At 43.4% G+C, this 17,005-nt stretch overlaps 1 protein-coding gene across 1 annotated transcript; it reads right to left on the bottom strand.

Annotated features, from left to right (window-relative positions):
* Positions 1–586: 586 nt before the first annotated feature.
* Positions 587–16,466, bottom strand: LOC306712859 (heparan sulfate glucosamine 3-O-sulfotransferase 6). Its single transcript, XM_079182298.1, has 2 exons — positions 15,632–16,466; positions 587–1,327 (listed from the first exon to the last, which is right to left on the bottom strand). The coding sequence occupies exons 1-2, from the start codon at positions 16,150–16,152 to the stop codon at positions 709–711; spliced, it is 1,140 nt and encodes a 379-aa protein (XP_079038424.1). The 5' UTR covers positions 16,153–16,466; the 3' UTR covers positions 587–708.
* Positions 16,467–17,005: the final 539 nt, after the last annotated feature.

Here is a 17,005-nt window from a genome sequence, read left to right on the forward strand (position 1 = left end):
CCAGTACCAGGTATCCTTCTGCGTATGCTACATCTTTATTTTTTAATAAAGACAGTCCAGAAAGAGAGCTTCCTTTAACTTCATACACAGAATAAACGTGACGGAGACGAACAGAACAATGCTGATTGGACTGAAAAGATTCTGAATGATTCAGTTATATCTCAACAACACACATTTACATTTATTTTTGATTGTGCATAATTCCAAACCCTTTGCTTCTTTCCTTACGGTAAGTGTTGTTTTTCAGCACAGCTCCCGTGTCCCAATAGTCCAATATGTCATTTGGTTTAACTTCAGGCACATCTCTTTGCAGTGGTCTCGTCTTTCTAGTTATTTTCAAATCACAGGCTTTGCTGTGAAGTGTTTTGGGACATCAATGACAGCTCATCATACACCTGGCACTCACGGTGCCAAGTGCAAGTATGCTTCAATCTGGTTTGCCCTCGTCACAGTGCAGCAACCAGCACTTCTCAAAAGCGTTCCTTTAGCACTGCTGGCTAACAAACTCACACATTTTGATAGCATGGCTGCTGTAAATCTGGAGGAAGGAAGGAGTTTTCATAGCTTAAGAAATGAAGGAAAGGTATAATTTGCACAGTAAAAGCTTTGGTAATACACAATGTCTTCAAGATATCCCTGTCTGGTTTTGGTAGCTGGCTGACCAAGAAGGCTACTAACAGTTTTTAAGAGCTTTGGCGAGTAGCCGTTTCAGTCCCAGCCAAAATTGTGGCCGGTCATTTGGTAAAACTTGAGATTGAAGGGTCTGTAGAAGTCTCTGAGCCGATGCAGGACGTCAGAGGGGATCTGGGGATGGGGCCTGCCCTTCGACTTCCCCAGGCAGCGCGGCCTGCTGCTCCCCTCGGGCTTCTTCAGGCAGGGGAAACCTTTGGTCTGGTTGAAGTAGAAGTGCTTGTCTGTCACCACGCGTTTGAGCCCCAAGAAGTCCTGGACCCGGCCCATCTCGCCCGCTGGGTCCGTCACGAGGCGTTCGCCGCTGACAAAGAGGAGGCGCGAGAGCGGGAAGTAGCGCAGCCAGTTCTCTAGGTGCTTGGAGTAGATGCCGATGCGCACGGCACTCCAAGATGTGTCGATGAGGCCTGTGGTGGCATTGCGAAAGGCCAGGTTCTGGAAGGACGGGAGCCCGGGAGATTTGGACAGAGTCTGGGTGTAATCGGAAACAGCCCGGGTCACGGGGTCACGCACCACCACGATGAGCTTGGTGTGGCGGCTCATGGAGAAGACGCGGCGAGGGGCTTCCTTAGTGATGAAGTAACTGGGGGTCTTCTCCATGGTGATCTGACCCTCCAGAGTACGAGGCATCAGGTTCCTGCATGACGGAGAAAAGAAAGATTGCCATTATTAATACTGTAACTTCTATATTACAAAAATATCCTCTATATATTAGAAGAAATGAAAACATCCCCTTGATTTTCTCATTATTCGCATCGCATTCCTTTGACGATGCCTCATTTGCCTTGAAGGCTTTTTGATTTTGCTTTGGAATTAGTGGGCTGAATCTGTGATTAGAGGGAGATAAACGTGACATTAGCTGCTGGCATTGACGGAGTGACTGTGTCAGCTCAGACTGGGAGGGAGTCTGTGAGCGGCTTCTGTAGGAAAACCGCAAGGCTATATTAACCTCAGGAAAGTAATTTCCTCTCCTCTGCTACCTCCTCCTAACCAGGCTCTCCCTCCCTGGTCCTTGGAGCTATGAGCGCGTCCCACGAGACTAAAATAATAGCCACATTACTGTCATACCACTGGTATTTGTAGCCCTACAGCAGGGTTGGAAAAGTTACTTTTAATGCTTTTTCACTTTTAATTCCTTGTTTGTACAACAAGCTAATCCGTATACAAGTTAAATACTCATTACATTTTACTAATGTATTTACGCTACTTTCCAAATTACTCAACAGTCAAAGTAATAAAAGTTAGCTACATTATTCGTTACTCAGCCCTGCTCCGTATCAAGTAAACAACTCAACACCCGTATTCTGTATTTAACGAGTGTAGAAACAGGACAACATGGTTCAACAAGCAGCCAGAATTGTTTGGATATATGTACAGCAGTATTGACATGCTTCCAGATCTCATTAGTTTGGTGAGAACAATGTTATCATTGCACATTGAAATGAATACCAAAGTTACAAAAATAAGACCCAAGCAGTAATACACTGGAATGATCCGTTAATTTATTAAAAAGAGGCAAAAGTCCATAGTATTGTCTTATGGCTATGTGTTCGCATTCAATCCTGGTTGTTGCATTTGGCCCTCAGATTGTAATTATAATCAGTGGTAGAGGTATTCTAGTCACACTTTGGCTCTTAGAGGACTGCGCTGCCCTCTTCCTCTTGATCTTTACTCCTTACTTAGATGACTCAGAGGCTGAGAAGACGTAGTAGTGCCTCAAAACTTTCAGCAAACCCAGACCCGAGTCTGCATTTGACTGAGAGTCATTATAACGTGCCAGAGCAGATTGTATATAAAAACGAGGAAAATGGGAGGGAAAGGAAAACACATTTGTCTCGTGCCCTTTATTTCATTCAAATGCTACTGCAACGTTATAATGAAATCTAATGACCGCCGTTGTGAAATAATAAAAAAAAGATTCTGCCAATTTTCTTCTAAATTAATTGTTGAATTCAAATAAGGAGATTAAAAATCTCAGACTCAGTGTGTGTACTAGAAATCTAGGCAATGAGGAATGCCAGTGTTGCATCTGTGAAAGATCCCTCGGCTAATTTCCATGCTTCCCCTCTCCCTCCTCAGCAGGCATGTGGTGACGGTTGGGTCGGAGTCTTCGTGGTTGGTCTGTAAGTGAAGGGCTTAGGGGGCTCTGAGCTCTGGTGTGTGGGGATGGAGCCGACTCCATTCCTCTCTCTCGCTGATCCAACACACACAGTCCGCTCCGACTCTCTAAGCATGAAGCCATGAGGGTAACAACAGATACACAACTCATGGTATTCATAAGAAACCCCCGAGCTGCTTTACAGGGCTGGGGCTAAAACTCAAATCTAGAGATGTATAGCAAATACCAAAGGGAGAAAAGTTTGGAAAAACAATACTGTTTACTAGTCTCAACATTGGGATGTATTACAATGAGCATTTCAGGCCGAAGCATAAGCTGCAACCTATCGCTCTGAAGCCAAGTTCCTGAGGCTGGTCACCACATGACGTGAGTGGCAAAATAGGTTTTATGAACCTAAAGCCCCATTTTCCATTTGGATCCGAGGGCAGTTTAACAACAAAATTCACACTTTTGATATGGTAACTCTCATTTGTCATTACTCTGTCAGGTTATTTTGCGGTAATTGCATGCTGGTCAGGTTTGTCTACTATTAAGTATTTCTTTAAGTAAGGAATGCAACGAAAAACACACTACCGTACAATGTGGACCCAGATATGCGAGATATTGTCTGTATTTACGTTTTTTCTGTGGTTGCAGGCAGTGACCTCAAAAGCAACCAGCCTCAAAGCAAAAAAAAGTGAGGTGCTAGTGTGTTTGCGCTGTTTGGTGTTTTGCGAGTGTGCCTATAGCACCAAATGGATGTTTGATTTCATCCAATCAGTTTAATCGAAGCCATGGTGTTCCATTCGAGGCTGAGTGGGGCTCCCATTGACATCATGTTTACATTTTGAACCACTTGCCTGTAATCACAGAACAGCCCGGCTACAACAGAAAGCCCAGGAGGAGGCCACAGCAAAGGGAGGAGGAGGAGGGGTAAAGCAGAGGGATAGAAGAAGAAGAGAAAATGAAAATCTTGGGTAAGAATAAGAGGAAAAGAGGTAAAAGCACTGATGAAGAGAAAAAACCGGCAGTAACGTAATCCTCTCATTAACCTGGAGTCGCTGCTCAGAAGCGTCTAATCTCTTTTTCTCTCAAGAAGATGAAATCGTAGTGTTTGTTCTTTTTATCTGATACTAGCCACCGTATGGTTTCCAAAGAGTTTTTAGGGAAACCTAGCGACCTGATGTTTTCATCACACCTTCATCTGGGCTTTGAAAGTGCACATGCTCACATTTAGCTGTGCTCTCTGTGGGTGGGCTGAGCTTATATTAGGGCCTGTTTAAAAGCACTGCAGGCTAATAGGCTACTGTTTATGACCAGAATATGAGGGTACACGAGTGAGCTGTGTATACTGACCTGCGTCGGGCTCTCAACAAAAGCAACAGGAGACGAACACGGTCTGCTTCATGTGTAGACGGACCGTTTGAGAAGCATTTTGCAAATAAATAATATGATAATAAATGAATAAATGTTGTATTACAAATGGTAGACTGACAGATACACAAATAGCAAAACAGAGCTACTGTTCATCTGATCACTATGAACTACGCTGAAAGAACACATTCGGTTTGTAGATGCGGCATTTTCAACCCTGCGTTCCCTGAAGAGTATTGCCAAAGGCAGAGTGCAATATTTGTATTATTTAGGTGTTGGGTGAAACAAAGGGCATTACAACCTATCTGCTATGCAGTCTGAAAAGCCCTTTTATTCTATCAACTTGACTAGTTATTGTTCTGACTGTTAAGGGAATGAAAGGGTTTGCCCTCTTAAGTGCTACTCAAATGTGAGTTTATTTTACTTCCAAAGTAAAAAAGGCACCTGCAAACACGGTGGCTTCAGCCACTATCATTTCTGTTTGTACACCACCCATCTCTCTCTCTTTCTGCACGTTCTATGACATGCACTCAAACATAAGTAAACACATAGATCCACATCTGGGAGTAATGAAGTCCCCAGTTTGAGTGCGTGTGTGTGCGTGTGTGTGTGTGTGCGGGGCGATGATGAGGGAAGTGTTTCTGGGTTAGGAAGTTTCCCTCTGGTGCCGGGGTTCGGAGCTCCGAAAGCTGTGATCCATACCGGCCCCGCTGGGCCCGAGGCCAGACCCCCGGAGCCTCTTAATCCCCACCAGCCTGCGCTGCGCGGAAATGGACTCTTCCACCCTGAAGGTCAGAGGCAGATGGTTGTGATTCAGAGGGCGAGACCACCGGGGATCACAGGGGATCATGTAATGCAACATGTCATCATGTGCAGATCTCTCTCTCGTACACGCGATGTTGCCCCCTCTTCTCTTTCATTCATCCCTCCACTTCTCCTCCGCTCACCTCGTCTTTTCACCATCTCCTTCTTACAACTTCAAAGCCTCCACTTGGCCTCCAATGTATCCTTCAAAGTGAGATTGTTATGAATACATTTGACACGTGTGAAGGAATTTAAAAACCCATCGACATCCTCAACCACTACAGAGGGACACATGAAGACGGATGCAGTCTGCCTGTGTGTGTGTGTGTTCAAAGATCTGTAAAAGCTGCTGCGTGGAGGGAGGTTTGTCATTACTGATGGCAAATACAGGGTGAGGAGCTTCTGTGGGCTGATTAGAAGTCAGCGAGGACTGGAAGCAACTCAATAAAAGGGGAAGTAAAGTAGTACTTGTGTGTGTGTGTGTGTGTGTGTGTGTGTGTGTGTGTTGGAGTTGGGCCATTACTTTATAATGCTTCTGGCCAACATTTGGCTTTTTGTTAAATGTATCTATTGCCAAGTAAAAATAGAGAAAACTCCTTTCTTCAACATTTTCTTATTTTTGTCAGGTATTCTGATTGTGAGGCTGCAAGGCGGAAATAATTAATGATATGCATGTAAGTTGCACCTGGGTTTCATTGCAGAGTTTTTGTGTCTAAATACAGTTTCAGAGGATTTTCTTGTGAAGTAGAAAATTCAGGTGAAAACTGTCTTGAGATGATCTTTTCACAGGGTTTCTGCAGTGTTCAATTATTTAAAAAGACTTTTTTAGACCTTTTTAAATAACTAGAAAAATGCAATTTAATACCTTTTTTATATCCGAATCACAGAAAGAAAAATCAGTAGGGACAATAAAGCCTACATTCATTTATTAAGTATAGGAAATGATGTCTTATTTATAGTTAGTACGACTGAGTACTGTATATCAATAATTCCTAGAATTTAAAAAATCTATTTATGTGACCTGCAGGCAGCAGAGAATTGCTGGATTGATCAAAATATAACTAATGTCACGGTCTATAGCCGGCTAGCATGGCCTTATTATCAAGACCTGCAGATACCATGCACGCTGAATATTAGCAGAAGATATTATCCATCAGCCCTTTACACAATATCTGTATTACACGGGCCCAAATTGCCCACACCTCATGTTACTGTATCTCACTTCAGCATGTGTGTGGCGGACCATTACACACTCCCAAGGTTACCGTCTGGCTGAAGCACCAGGGTGGTGGTGAGTATTTTTACCGAGGAGGTTCGCATCAATGGGGTAGGTCGGTAGGAAAGAGCTGAAAAATGTGTCTAGCTGAGGGGAAAAATAGAGGCGTAACGGTTAATAGAGACATCAGAGGGTCTACTGAGAGCGGTGAGTGAGTGAGAAGTGGTCGGTCAGAGTTTCCTCTGAGAAACCAGGGCGGCCCTAATGACAGAGGTGTGTGTGTGTGTGTGTGTGACTAATTCTATTTCAACATTTAGCATCAGCTTCCAAACTGTTTGAATTATCTGTTAATCGCTGACTAACGTAACAAATTAATTGATGATTTGTCTTAAAGGAATAGTTTGACACGTTGAGTTGGGTAATAAATCAATTTTATTAATTTATTTGAACTGATGGTTTAGGAAGACGTTCAAAAATGAAAATCCATTTTTCACATCACCCGGCCCTAGTTAGATGAGAAGATTAATAACACTCTCATGTCTGTACGTGAAATATGTAGGCTAGCTGTTTCCACCTGTTTCCAGTCTTTATGCTAACTGGCTGCTGGCTGTCTCCTTATAATTACCGTAGAGACTTGAAAGTGGTATCAAGCCTCTCATCTAACTCTTGGCAGGACGGAAAAAAAGCTTATTTCTTAACCAAATATAAATTATGATGAAGTTATCTCTCGGAGGTAAAGGGCAAAAATATCACAGCAATGACTAACGAGTGCCAAAGTGCTTAGTACTTAAAAATGACCACAGTAAGAGAAAATAAAGGACAGGAAGAAGGGATGCAGTGATTTTATCTTTCTGATAGCGTAACAACCTGTAATGTTGGAACATGGAAATAAGCCTGTAAGTGCTGTATGTGTGTCTGAATGTTTATGTGTGAGTGTACTGTATGTGTCCATATGAGTGTGTGCGTGTGTGTGTGCACTGATTGCTCCCACCCCTCCTGACTTATCAAATGGGAAAATCTGCAGTCGTGTTCCTGCCGGGCCCACAGTGGCCTACTTGTGTGGCTTTATCTCCGAACTGCCGGGGGGGCCCCGGGGGCCCCACCCTGCCTTCATCCGATCCCCTGAACACAGGATGGGCAGATAGAACGGTTAGATCCTGACCCCGGTGATGGCATGATGTCCTTTCCACAGTTACATTATTGGGCTGTGAATAAGATGAATGTATGTGTACTCAGTTCAGTTATTAACTGTAAATGTAAAATTCCTTTTGAAATAATCATGTCAATTTATCAGCACATTAAAGCGGAAGCAATTAGTCAGTTACTCAATTATTTGATTGAGAGAAAATTGACAGAATTATTTTGATAATAGACTTGACAATCAACTTCGGTTCTGAGAACATAATTGGCATTTTCTGCTATTCTACATTTTATGAATAAAAAAATATTTCTTATTATATTTATTTATTTATGTATTTGAGAAAATATTACAAAAATATTTGTATATTGTTACAGCCTTGCAGCACATATATTAAGATGTACTCAAAAAATGTACTTTATTCATTTTCTATGTACTCTATAGGCTCTAGCAAAAAAAAGGGAGGAGTGTGCTTTATGTTGAATAATGTCAATGCACAATTTGAAAGAGCAGACAAGAGATTGCATTTCACTGGAGTTGTAACGTTGGTCGAGTACAATTTCATGTGACAAATAAATTGGTTGATTTAAATAAAGAAGTCTTGCGCTCCAGTTTTTAAGTGTAAGTATTGTTTTATGTTAGCACCGGTACCAACCAGCAGCAACAAGACCACAGGGTTAACGAGCCGGCTAGCAACAGCCTAGCCTGCTAGCCTTAGCTAGCCTGTTATCTTTGAGCTAGTTGGGCGTATTTCAGCAACCGGGCTTCATTCGGCTCACCTCAGCTTCATCCACGCTCCACATCTTTGCTCATTTTTCGTCATTGCCAAGATGGAGACGACCGAACCCGCTCACTTTGAGCTTTATTTTGGCTCTTCAGAAATCCATGCGTGACATCGCAGAGACTACATCCATGTTTTTTTTCCACGTGTTCCAAAATACATTGCAAGTATTTCCAAATATCAAATTATTAAACATATTGCATTGTTATTCATATTGGAGGAAGCCGCCATATTTTGTAATACTAATACTAGTAATAGTAATTACTATGTAATATATTTCATACAGACAGACTGCAGATTTAGTTTGTCATCCAGTTCAGCCGGTCCAGTTAAAGATTAAACATGAGTCAACATGTCCATACTTTACCCTTCACTATGAGTCGCACAGGCGACAGAAGACAACCACGTTTCACTAATTAAACAGCTTTTCTAAATACACACACACACACACACACACACACACCTCAAAAACACTGTAATCGACTCAATATGGACTTTTGCTCGTCTGGCAACTCCCCAGGTCCCCACCAATAAGAACACTCAATGCTGTATGATGCTAAAAACCCACTTCCGAGCAGCTTCAGCCCGCCCCTCCTTGTGGTTTCTCAGCTCATTGTTAGCAGTGTCTTATGCCGAAAACTGGAAATTGCCGCTGGCAGAGGCATGGCTTTTGCAACTGGAAACAGTCCATTCAGCGGTCTGCTATTAGTGCCATCTATCAGGCTCATGAGAGTGGACTCAGCAGGCCCTGGCTGCGTTTACACACATCAAACACGCAGGACGAAGTAGAGTTTGGACGGTCATGAAGCGGGAGCTGGTGTCGGTTTCCAGATTTCCTCCAATCACAACGTCTTGTTTGATGGTTTGCTTGTCCTCAAATTCAGCTCCAGCTCTCTTTGCCAGAGTCTCCGGCATAATTAATCTCATTTCCTCACAAAGCCGGCACAGACATCACCGACAATTAACCAGTTCAAGTTGGTTAAGTCAAACCGATGGGAGTTTTCGAGGAGGGTTTGATAGCAGACAAAGGAAGGTGTGTTTTTTTTCTGTGGGATTCTCTGGGTGGCTGCAGGTTCTCACGACCCCTCACCCACCCAGGCAGTCAGACATTAAACAGAGATAGACACCAGTGAGAGGTCCACGGCCACACACAGACACACACACACACACACACACACACACACACACACACACACACACACACACACACACACACACACACACAGTCAATAATTACCTGCCTCTCCAGACAGACCAGTGATGGTTAACTGGGTGTGGGTTTGAGTATCTGTCTGCCCATCAAAACCAAACCGCAGTAACTGTATGAATGTAACTGTCAGTATCTCTTTCAATGACAAAAATAATTTACATTTTATTTATATAGCGCCAACTCGTATAATAGAAGTTATCTCAGGGAATGTTCCACATTCCACTTTACAAAATGATCTTTATAATAAAGTGATTGACTCAAGTGAGAGGATATTGTACTCAGATCCGTTCTTCAACGTAGAACAGTTGAATAAAAAGAGCAAGAAGACAGCAGAACTAAAGAGTAACTCCAATCCATGAGCATCATGAACTGATCATTATCGTATAGATCTTAAAACGCTGATTGATTAGTTGATAAGTTGATTCCTTTTCAATTTTGGAAACAACTATTTTGGTAATTAATTAAGTCTTTTTTTATCCCCAAAAGATGCCAAACTTACTCCCAGCTTCTCAGTTTTGAGGGCTTTAGGTGTTATTTTGTGTTTCATATCATTTTAAACTAGAGATTTTGGGGCTTTTTGATTGTTGGTTGAACAAAACTTTACTATTTTCAAACATTTTATAAACCAATCAATTAATCGTAGCAAAAAATCTGCACCATCATTTTAACCACTAATATTTTGGAAGCTAATATAATGTTTGACAAGTCAAGTCAGTATCTTTCAAAGTTAAAAACTTACTTATATTGTGTTACTGTTCCTCTACTGGAGCTCAGCAAGGAAACCTTCTCTGTTCAGACACAGAGAGGTCATTTTCACATTGACTGCATTAAGAAGGGATCCCATATTGGCCAGTATAGACAAAGGAGGACTGATTACAGGAGCAAAGAACTCTTTAAAATGTATATATGAGCATGTGAGTATTGTTTTAACACGGACTGGAAAATATGTGAACGTATCCTTCAAGTACTCTTCTGTTGTTTAATCAAGTTTTATTATCTGATTAGTGACACCATTTTCTATTCGTCTTTCACTTTGTCTTTTTCTAATTAAGTGCTTATTTTAAATTTCTCTTTCATCGTCACTCGTTACCTAAACGCACACTAACCTCAAACAAAAGGCCGGCGATGACGCTGAGCAAAGAGAGCAGAAAAAAAGAGGAAGGCCGAGAGGAAGTAAAAGCAAATGACGGAGAGAGGAGAAGGAGGAGGAAGCAGAAAGATGATTCTTTTTGTTGTGGTCCATTAAACATTTTGGCTTGTCAGTCCTGATCTGTCTGTTTAACAAGAAAAAGCGGACTTTGATGAGTGAGCAAAAGCAACGGCATGTCCTGAGCCTGTTACTTAAAATGCACACTCTCAGTCTGATAGTCTGCAATTATAGACGAATAGACGATTGAAATTAAAATCAGTCACAATGATGAACGACACGGCCCCCCCTGTGTTTCTGCGCCCTGTAGCTGTGACTGAAGGGTTGTGCGGTTCATAGTTTGCCTCTCATCGTGCATCTTGTTTCATTATTTCTGATTGGATGAGACGCGGCGTGCTGGGAGTCTAAAGGTCGTCCAATGACGAGCTGTCAAAATATTGATGACTGAGTTGGACCAAACCCTTTTTTTATTTTTTTATTTTTACGAGTAAAAATCCATACCTGTCCCGCATCAATTTATCAAGTCATGTTTGATTATATGCTTATACTTTTTCGAACTTGATTTACATATTAATCCTGACAAAAAAACATTTAAATGTAAATAGCAGCACGTGTCATGTCATGTTTATTAGCTCTGACAGACGTGCCGGATGGTGCTGCTCATGTTTATGCATTAAGCGACTACTTTTTCCTCCCTGCGCTGATGCGGCTTGAAATACTCGCTAAGCATTCAGCCCTGTCTTCGGCACAAAGCCTTCTTTCTTCCAGCAAGATCTATACATTTCCTATTTTTTTACAAATTCTTGCTTGAAAGCCACTCTTTCCCCTCCGAAAAAAAAAAAAAAAAAAAAAACACTCTTTGTCAGTCTGAAAAATATCTGCAACATGCAGCTCCCAAGAATGCGATCAGAGAGGAATTCAACCCGGAGAATCCCTTGTGAATGGTAGAAGAGTCTGACAGGAAATAAAACCAGGACATTCCTGTCTAGGTAGCTGAATCGTACGACGCGCTTCCTGAGAGAGAGAGAGAGGAGACTATGAGACAAAAGAAATGAGTCGATAAGGACAGAGATTTAGAGACAGAGAGAAAGAAACATCGACTCTAAGGGGAGCTGCTGTACCAGGAGCGAGGACTTCGTCCGCTGGCTTTACATTACACAGTTTGAGTGACCTGAACAAGCCAATAAATCCACCGCCGCCAACACTCACCCTGTGAGGTATAAATGTCAGCAGTGGAAGGGAGTAACAGCTCCTTGTCAACAAGATTGAATATTCAGAAGTTAATTCATTTCTGCTGCAACAGGGCGATAAAGGCAGAGGGGAGGGAGAGATCAATAGAGAGAACCTATTTTAGGTGATCGATATCGGGAGATGACATTTATATCTCCTGGATATTTATAGCGTCAAGAAAAGGTGTACAAACGAGGGAGGGGGGGGGGGGGAGCGGACGGAAAAGCAGGTCTCGAGCCGAAGCAGCGCGGATGAATCCGAGCTCGCAACACATGCTCACACTCACTTTGCACACCATGGCTGTCTAAACCCTCATTCTCCGCCACCTAACCACAGGCTCGTTTCCAGTTGATGGCGAAAGCCAAGGCTTTTCCACATGCAAGCATTTTTTCCGACAATTTGCCAAATGCTTCCTTTAAGGATGTCCATGTGTTTTACTTGGTCGCCGGCTGAAGACGCGGGGGCCAAGGCTCCCTCTCCCAGCTCAAAGACGCAGACGGCGCTTTGACACGGGGAGCTCTGTCAGAGGATACATGTTTTGAGTGATACTTTCCAGCTCCAGCTTCAGATGATATTGTTGGCTTTGCATACAACAGCTTCTGTTTCAAATTGATATATGGGATTCACTGGGTACTTAACGTACACCAAAGGAATAATATTTTTATAACAACATATGATATCTGGAAGTACGGAGGAGGCAGGATGGGCAGAAAGGGAGGGAGGAAAGGACTGTGGGAAGGCAGAGGGAAGTCTGATGTGTCTACTACAACACATGGGGACAGGTCAACGTTGAGATGTGTCAATCAATTAGGATAGAGGGCTTTGTCGCCTCAATGCAAACACATGTCGTTTCAGAGCATATCGTATCCGACTCGATACTTTTTTTACTAATAAGATGAGCTACTCCACAATCTTTCCACGTCCTCCATGGCAACTGCGTAAGTACCTCATGGACTTCAGGTACATGCACCGACCATTTGTCTCCTATAAAAACAGAAAGAAATCTCTTTGGCTCTTGTTGCTTGTCCGTAGGCCAGTGAACTACCCCGCCCCTGGGTACAATAAGCTTCCCTTATAGCAGTAAAGGTTGAGTTGCAGGAATACTGAAGACAAGAGGGTGGCTGCTGTTGACTAATGCTTCACACGGCCTTGTTTAACTGCGACCGGGGGCCTAATCCCTCTCAGCCACTCCGCGCGTCCCTGAGCTGTCCATGTTAATGCCTGACCTGTCACGACACTGGTCCAATTCACACAGTGTTGACGCGAGCTGTCGGCGGATTAGTACGGAGCAAAAACACGTGTTTCATGACGCCTTCAAAAGAGAAAAGGAGAGGAAGAGGAAAAAAAGAGTCACAGACAGCAGTAAAGGGAACGCGTGGTCCTCTCTCACCATCAGCCGTTTCTAGTGTTCTGCTGTGTCACAATGCAGATAACTACAGATCCTAGAGCGTGTGGCTTCAGCTAAAAATGCATGTCATCACACATTTGGGTCTTATCCACACACTTGTTAGATTAAATAAGACAAAATGCAAAACTCATATTTTCGTTTCCAAAACTCATCCAGTTTAACGTATCTGTTTAGTTGGTCAAATACAAAAGCACAAGTGCGTCATTGTGCAAAGCAATGGTATCATTTCCAACGGAGAGAGTGGGAGGTGGCATTGTGGCGTGGATTGTGGCATTGTGGCGTGGATTCTGAAGTTGTGACGGCCATGATTTACTAAAGAGAGGAGAAGCGGCCAGAAAAGTTAATTTGTGCTTTTCCGAATTCAGGGAGTTCTGTAAATCTGATCCCATCTTGAAAAATCTGAAGCCTGGCAGAAAAGGGATGGGGATACGAGGTTAGAGAATACATTTTTAGATTGTTTAGTAGTCTAGTCCCTGTAGTCTGTAATATCATACAGCTGCTGCTTTGTAGGGTTATTTCCTGCCAAATACTTCAGGGGAGACATGACAGTCTCACAGTTAACCTCTTAGGGCAGTGATGATGGAAATAAAGAATGAAAAAGGGACACATTCTGTAAAAATGGTGTAAAATGTTTGGGGTCAAATGTCCACATCCAAGAAAACTTTTTAACAGCTTCACGTTTACATTAAATGCTGAAATTGTAGATGATTTGTTGCTGTTTTCCAGACGTTCCAACCACTCGAATAAATCGTACATGTCTGCGTTGAAACTATTCAATTGGGGATTCAGTTTTAGTAATTCATGAACGCAACATTAAACTGCCTCGAATCACTCATAACTGTATCATCACATGCAGCAGGAAAACCCCGTCCTCCTCCTCCTCCTCTTCCTGAAAACCACAGAGTAGTAAGAACCAACACGCACACACACTTGAATCTCTGATGTCGCTTAGTGCTGTTCCACCTGAGCCTCGCAGGGAACCAATCATTACCCGGCTATATTGATCTCTCACAGCCTCTCTCTGTCTTCTTCTCTCAAACCCCGTTTTTTCCCCCCTGCCACACCTCCAACGTTCTCCTCTCTCTCTCTCCTACTAGTCTACTAGTCATTTACTCCCCGGATCCTTTTTTCCTTTTTCTCCCTCTGTAATGGAGTTCCCCATGTCCCTCCCTCTCCGTCTCTTCTCCTCTCATCTCTGTGCTATCAGATATCAGATATCAGTCATTTCCAACCTAAAAACACGGAGGTTCCTCTGACCACGGCTGTCGAATAAAAGCATTCTTTAAAGCACTTTTTAGTTCATCAACTAAGACTAACGAAGACTAACAACTTCACGTGTCTGAGTTTCATTGTAAAAATGAAATGGAGGTTATTTATGGCAAAAGAAATATGGCTGTCAATGTTTTAAAAAAAAAAAAATTTCGGCTGATCCTCAAGCAAACACCTGACAGAGGGGTCATCCACACTACCACCATCCACAACAACCCATCCTCCCTCTGTGATCAGGCTGGCGGCGAGGCCCTCCGGGGACCAACATTGGACACTTAGGGAAGCAGTGCGTCAGCTCAATAAACAGCAATTTATTGGCAGGGGACTGAATACGCTGCCGTCCTTGGAGGCTATCAGCGGAGCGTCTTATTGGTGCTGAGGGATATTAATGAAGACGGGAGAGAGAGAGAGACTGATCACACCACGCATGAGATGATGTGTTTGTGGGCACCAAAACATGCTTCACGTGGGCTAATGAGTGCAGAGTGTATTGAAATAGCTCTGCTGTTGTTACATCATGCTCGGGCCACTAATATGTCACCATTTACTGCTTTAAAGGAACTGGAAAACACACCATAATAATGTGATGACAGCACGTAAAAAGGCCACCTGATGCACCGAGATTAGTTATTTTTTTTAAAAGAGTGGGAAAACAAATCTCATACATATCCTCATCATTTATTAACGTTTATGCTTCAACAATCTTTTCAGTTTGAGGATGAAACAGATTCCACAGACACACAATGAGATTTAACTTTGTTCAGACGTAGCCACCCTGACAAGATCTACGAAAAATACTTATGTGCAATTGTTGATGATAAAAAAGAGATATAACAGAGAAGAAGTCATAATAAATCTTGAAGAATCTAAAGGAGAAGAGGGGTCTTTTTTTGAAGTGCACATGTCTACTTGCAATGCATGACCTGATCTCAAATACCAGACATATAATGAATAAACCAACAGGAATAAGATCATCGTTGAGTTAATTCATCTTAAATCAATTCCTCCAGCTTAATAAACTAGAAAATTAAAAAAAGGCTTCTGTGCATCTTGAGGGAGAAAGTGAAAAGTCTAGCTTCTGGAAAGTGAAAGTAAGCAGCTTTAACTTCTAATCAGGCGTCCTTGACTTCTGCCCTGAACTTTGACCCTCACAGTTCATTACTCCGGTAATTTCCCCGTTTCGAGACAGCAGGAAACCGCCTGATTTTCAGTAAATATTGAATTAATTGGAGTATCATTTAGTATAAAAAAAAGCAAACTGCCTACCTGTACCAGTCCAGTCCCTTGTCGTAGAAGCGGTCAAAGAAGTGCGGCTCAGAGCCGACGGCTCTCACGTCCGGATGGATGCGCAGGAACTCCAGCAGAGCCCGCGTGCCACCTTTCTTCACCCCGATGATGATGGCCTGGGGGAACTTTTTGCTGCCGAAATTGTTGGCTATAGCGATGTTGTTAGGTGGAGCGTCGCTGTTCGACAAGTCCGACAGCTGCTCGCGGACGACCTGAGACGCGTTATACGCGCCGAGCTGCTGCGCGGACAGCTCGTGTCCATCATCGACGGTGATTCTGTGTTGAATGTTGCTTTGCTGGTCGTAAACGGGCCTGGGCAAGGAGTCACAGTATCCGTTGAGGCAGTAAAAGAGGTAAGTGAAGAGAATGATCATGGCCAAGAAGACGGACAGCTTGGACTGCACCCTCAGGTGTCCAAAGTTGAACGCAGCTCTCCATTTACTACATCCCATGAGTCGCACTCCAGAGCACGAGGACACAACGCAGGAAACATGCCACATCAAAAGACTTCATACTTCTAAAAGTCCCCTCAGTGCTTTTTCACAAAAAATAATTTAAAAAAACCACAGCGCTCGTGCCACAGCAGCAAGTGGCGCAAAACAAGCTCCCCCGCGCGTAAAAGAGCTCTGCGTGTTCCTCTGGTTGTTTCGCTCGCCCTTTGACTCTCTCTCTCTCTCCTCTCACTTTCTCTCGTCAGCTCGTTATCGAAGACAACTTGTAGATATGTTTCAAGAACTCGAGCAAAGTCCCAGCGAGGCTCAGCTGAGAGGTGGCTGTGCGTTAACTTCCCGCCGCGCTCCGTGCTTTCTGTGCGCTCCCGTGGCTCCTCGGCAGGCAGCGGCTCTGTAGGAAAAAAATAAAAAGACACGACACCCCTTTTCCCGTCTTGACTGCCAAATCCACGCCCTGTTTCTCAAACACACGCCCCTTCCATCCTCGGGCCCGTGCGACACTACAATAACAGCGAGCAATTGATTAACTTTGCACCCACTCCAAGATGTCAGAGAGCGAGAAACTCTCCATAGCCTAAAACATCTCATTATTTTCCGTCATTAGTTTAATTGCATTTAATGCTTCGAAAGAGGAGGGAAATATCTGGAACATGATGAAGAGGGGATATTAGTTTTGATTGGGGACTGAGGATGCAATTCCTCCTTTAAATCATCCACTCTGAGACAGTCTGAGCTCCGGGTTGTTTCTTGCCCAAATTGCTCGCTGGGGACAGGGCTCGTGTCCACCTGCTGTCTGCTGGCCCTCCTGACCACACACCACCATGGAGCCAGCCACGCCGCACACATTTAGCCTTTACACTCCCGCCCGACAGAGACAGACAGGTGTCATCAGCTTCCTCTG

This window comes from Pholis gunnellus, assembly GCF_910591455.1.
Source record: "Pholis gunnellus genome assembly, chromosome: 21".
Taxonomy (NCBI): domain Eukaryota; kingdom Metazoa; phylum Chordata; class Actinopteri; order Perciformes; family Pholidae; genus Pholis; species Pholis gunnellus.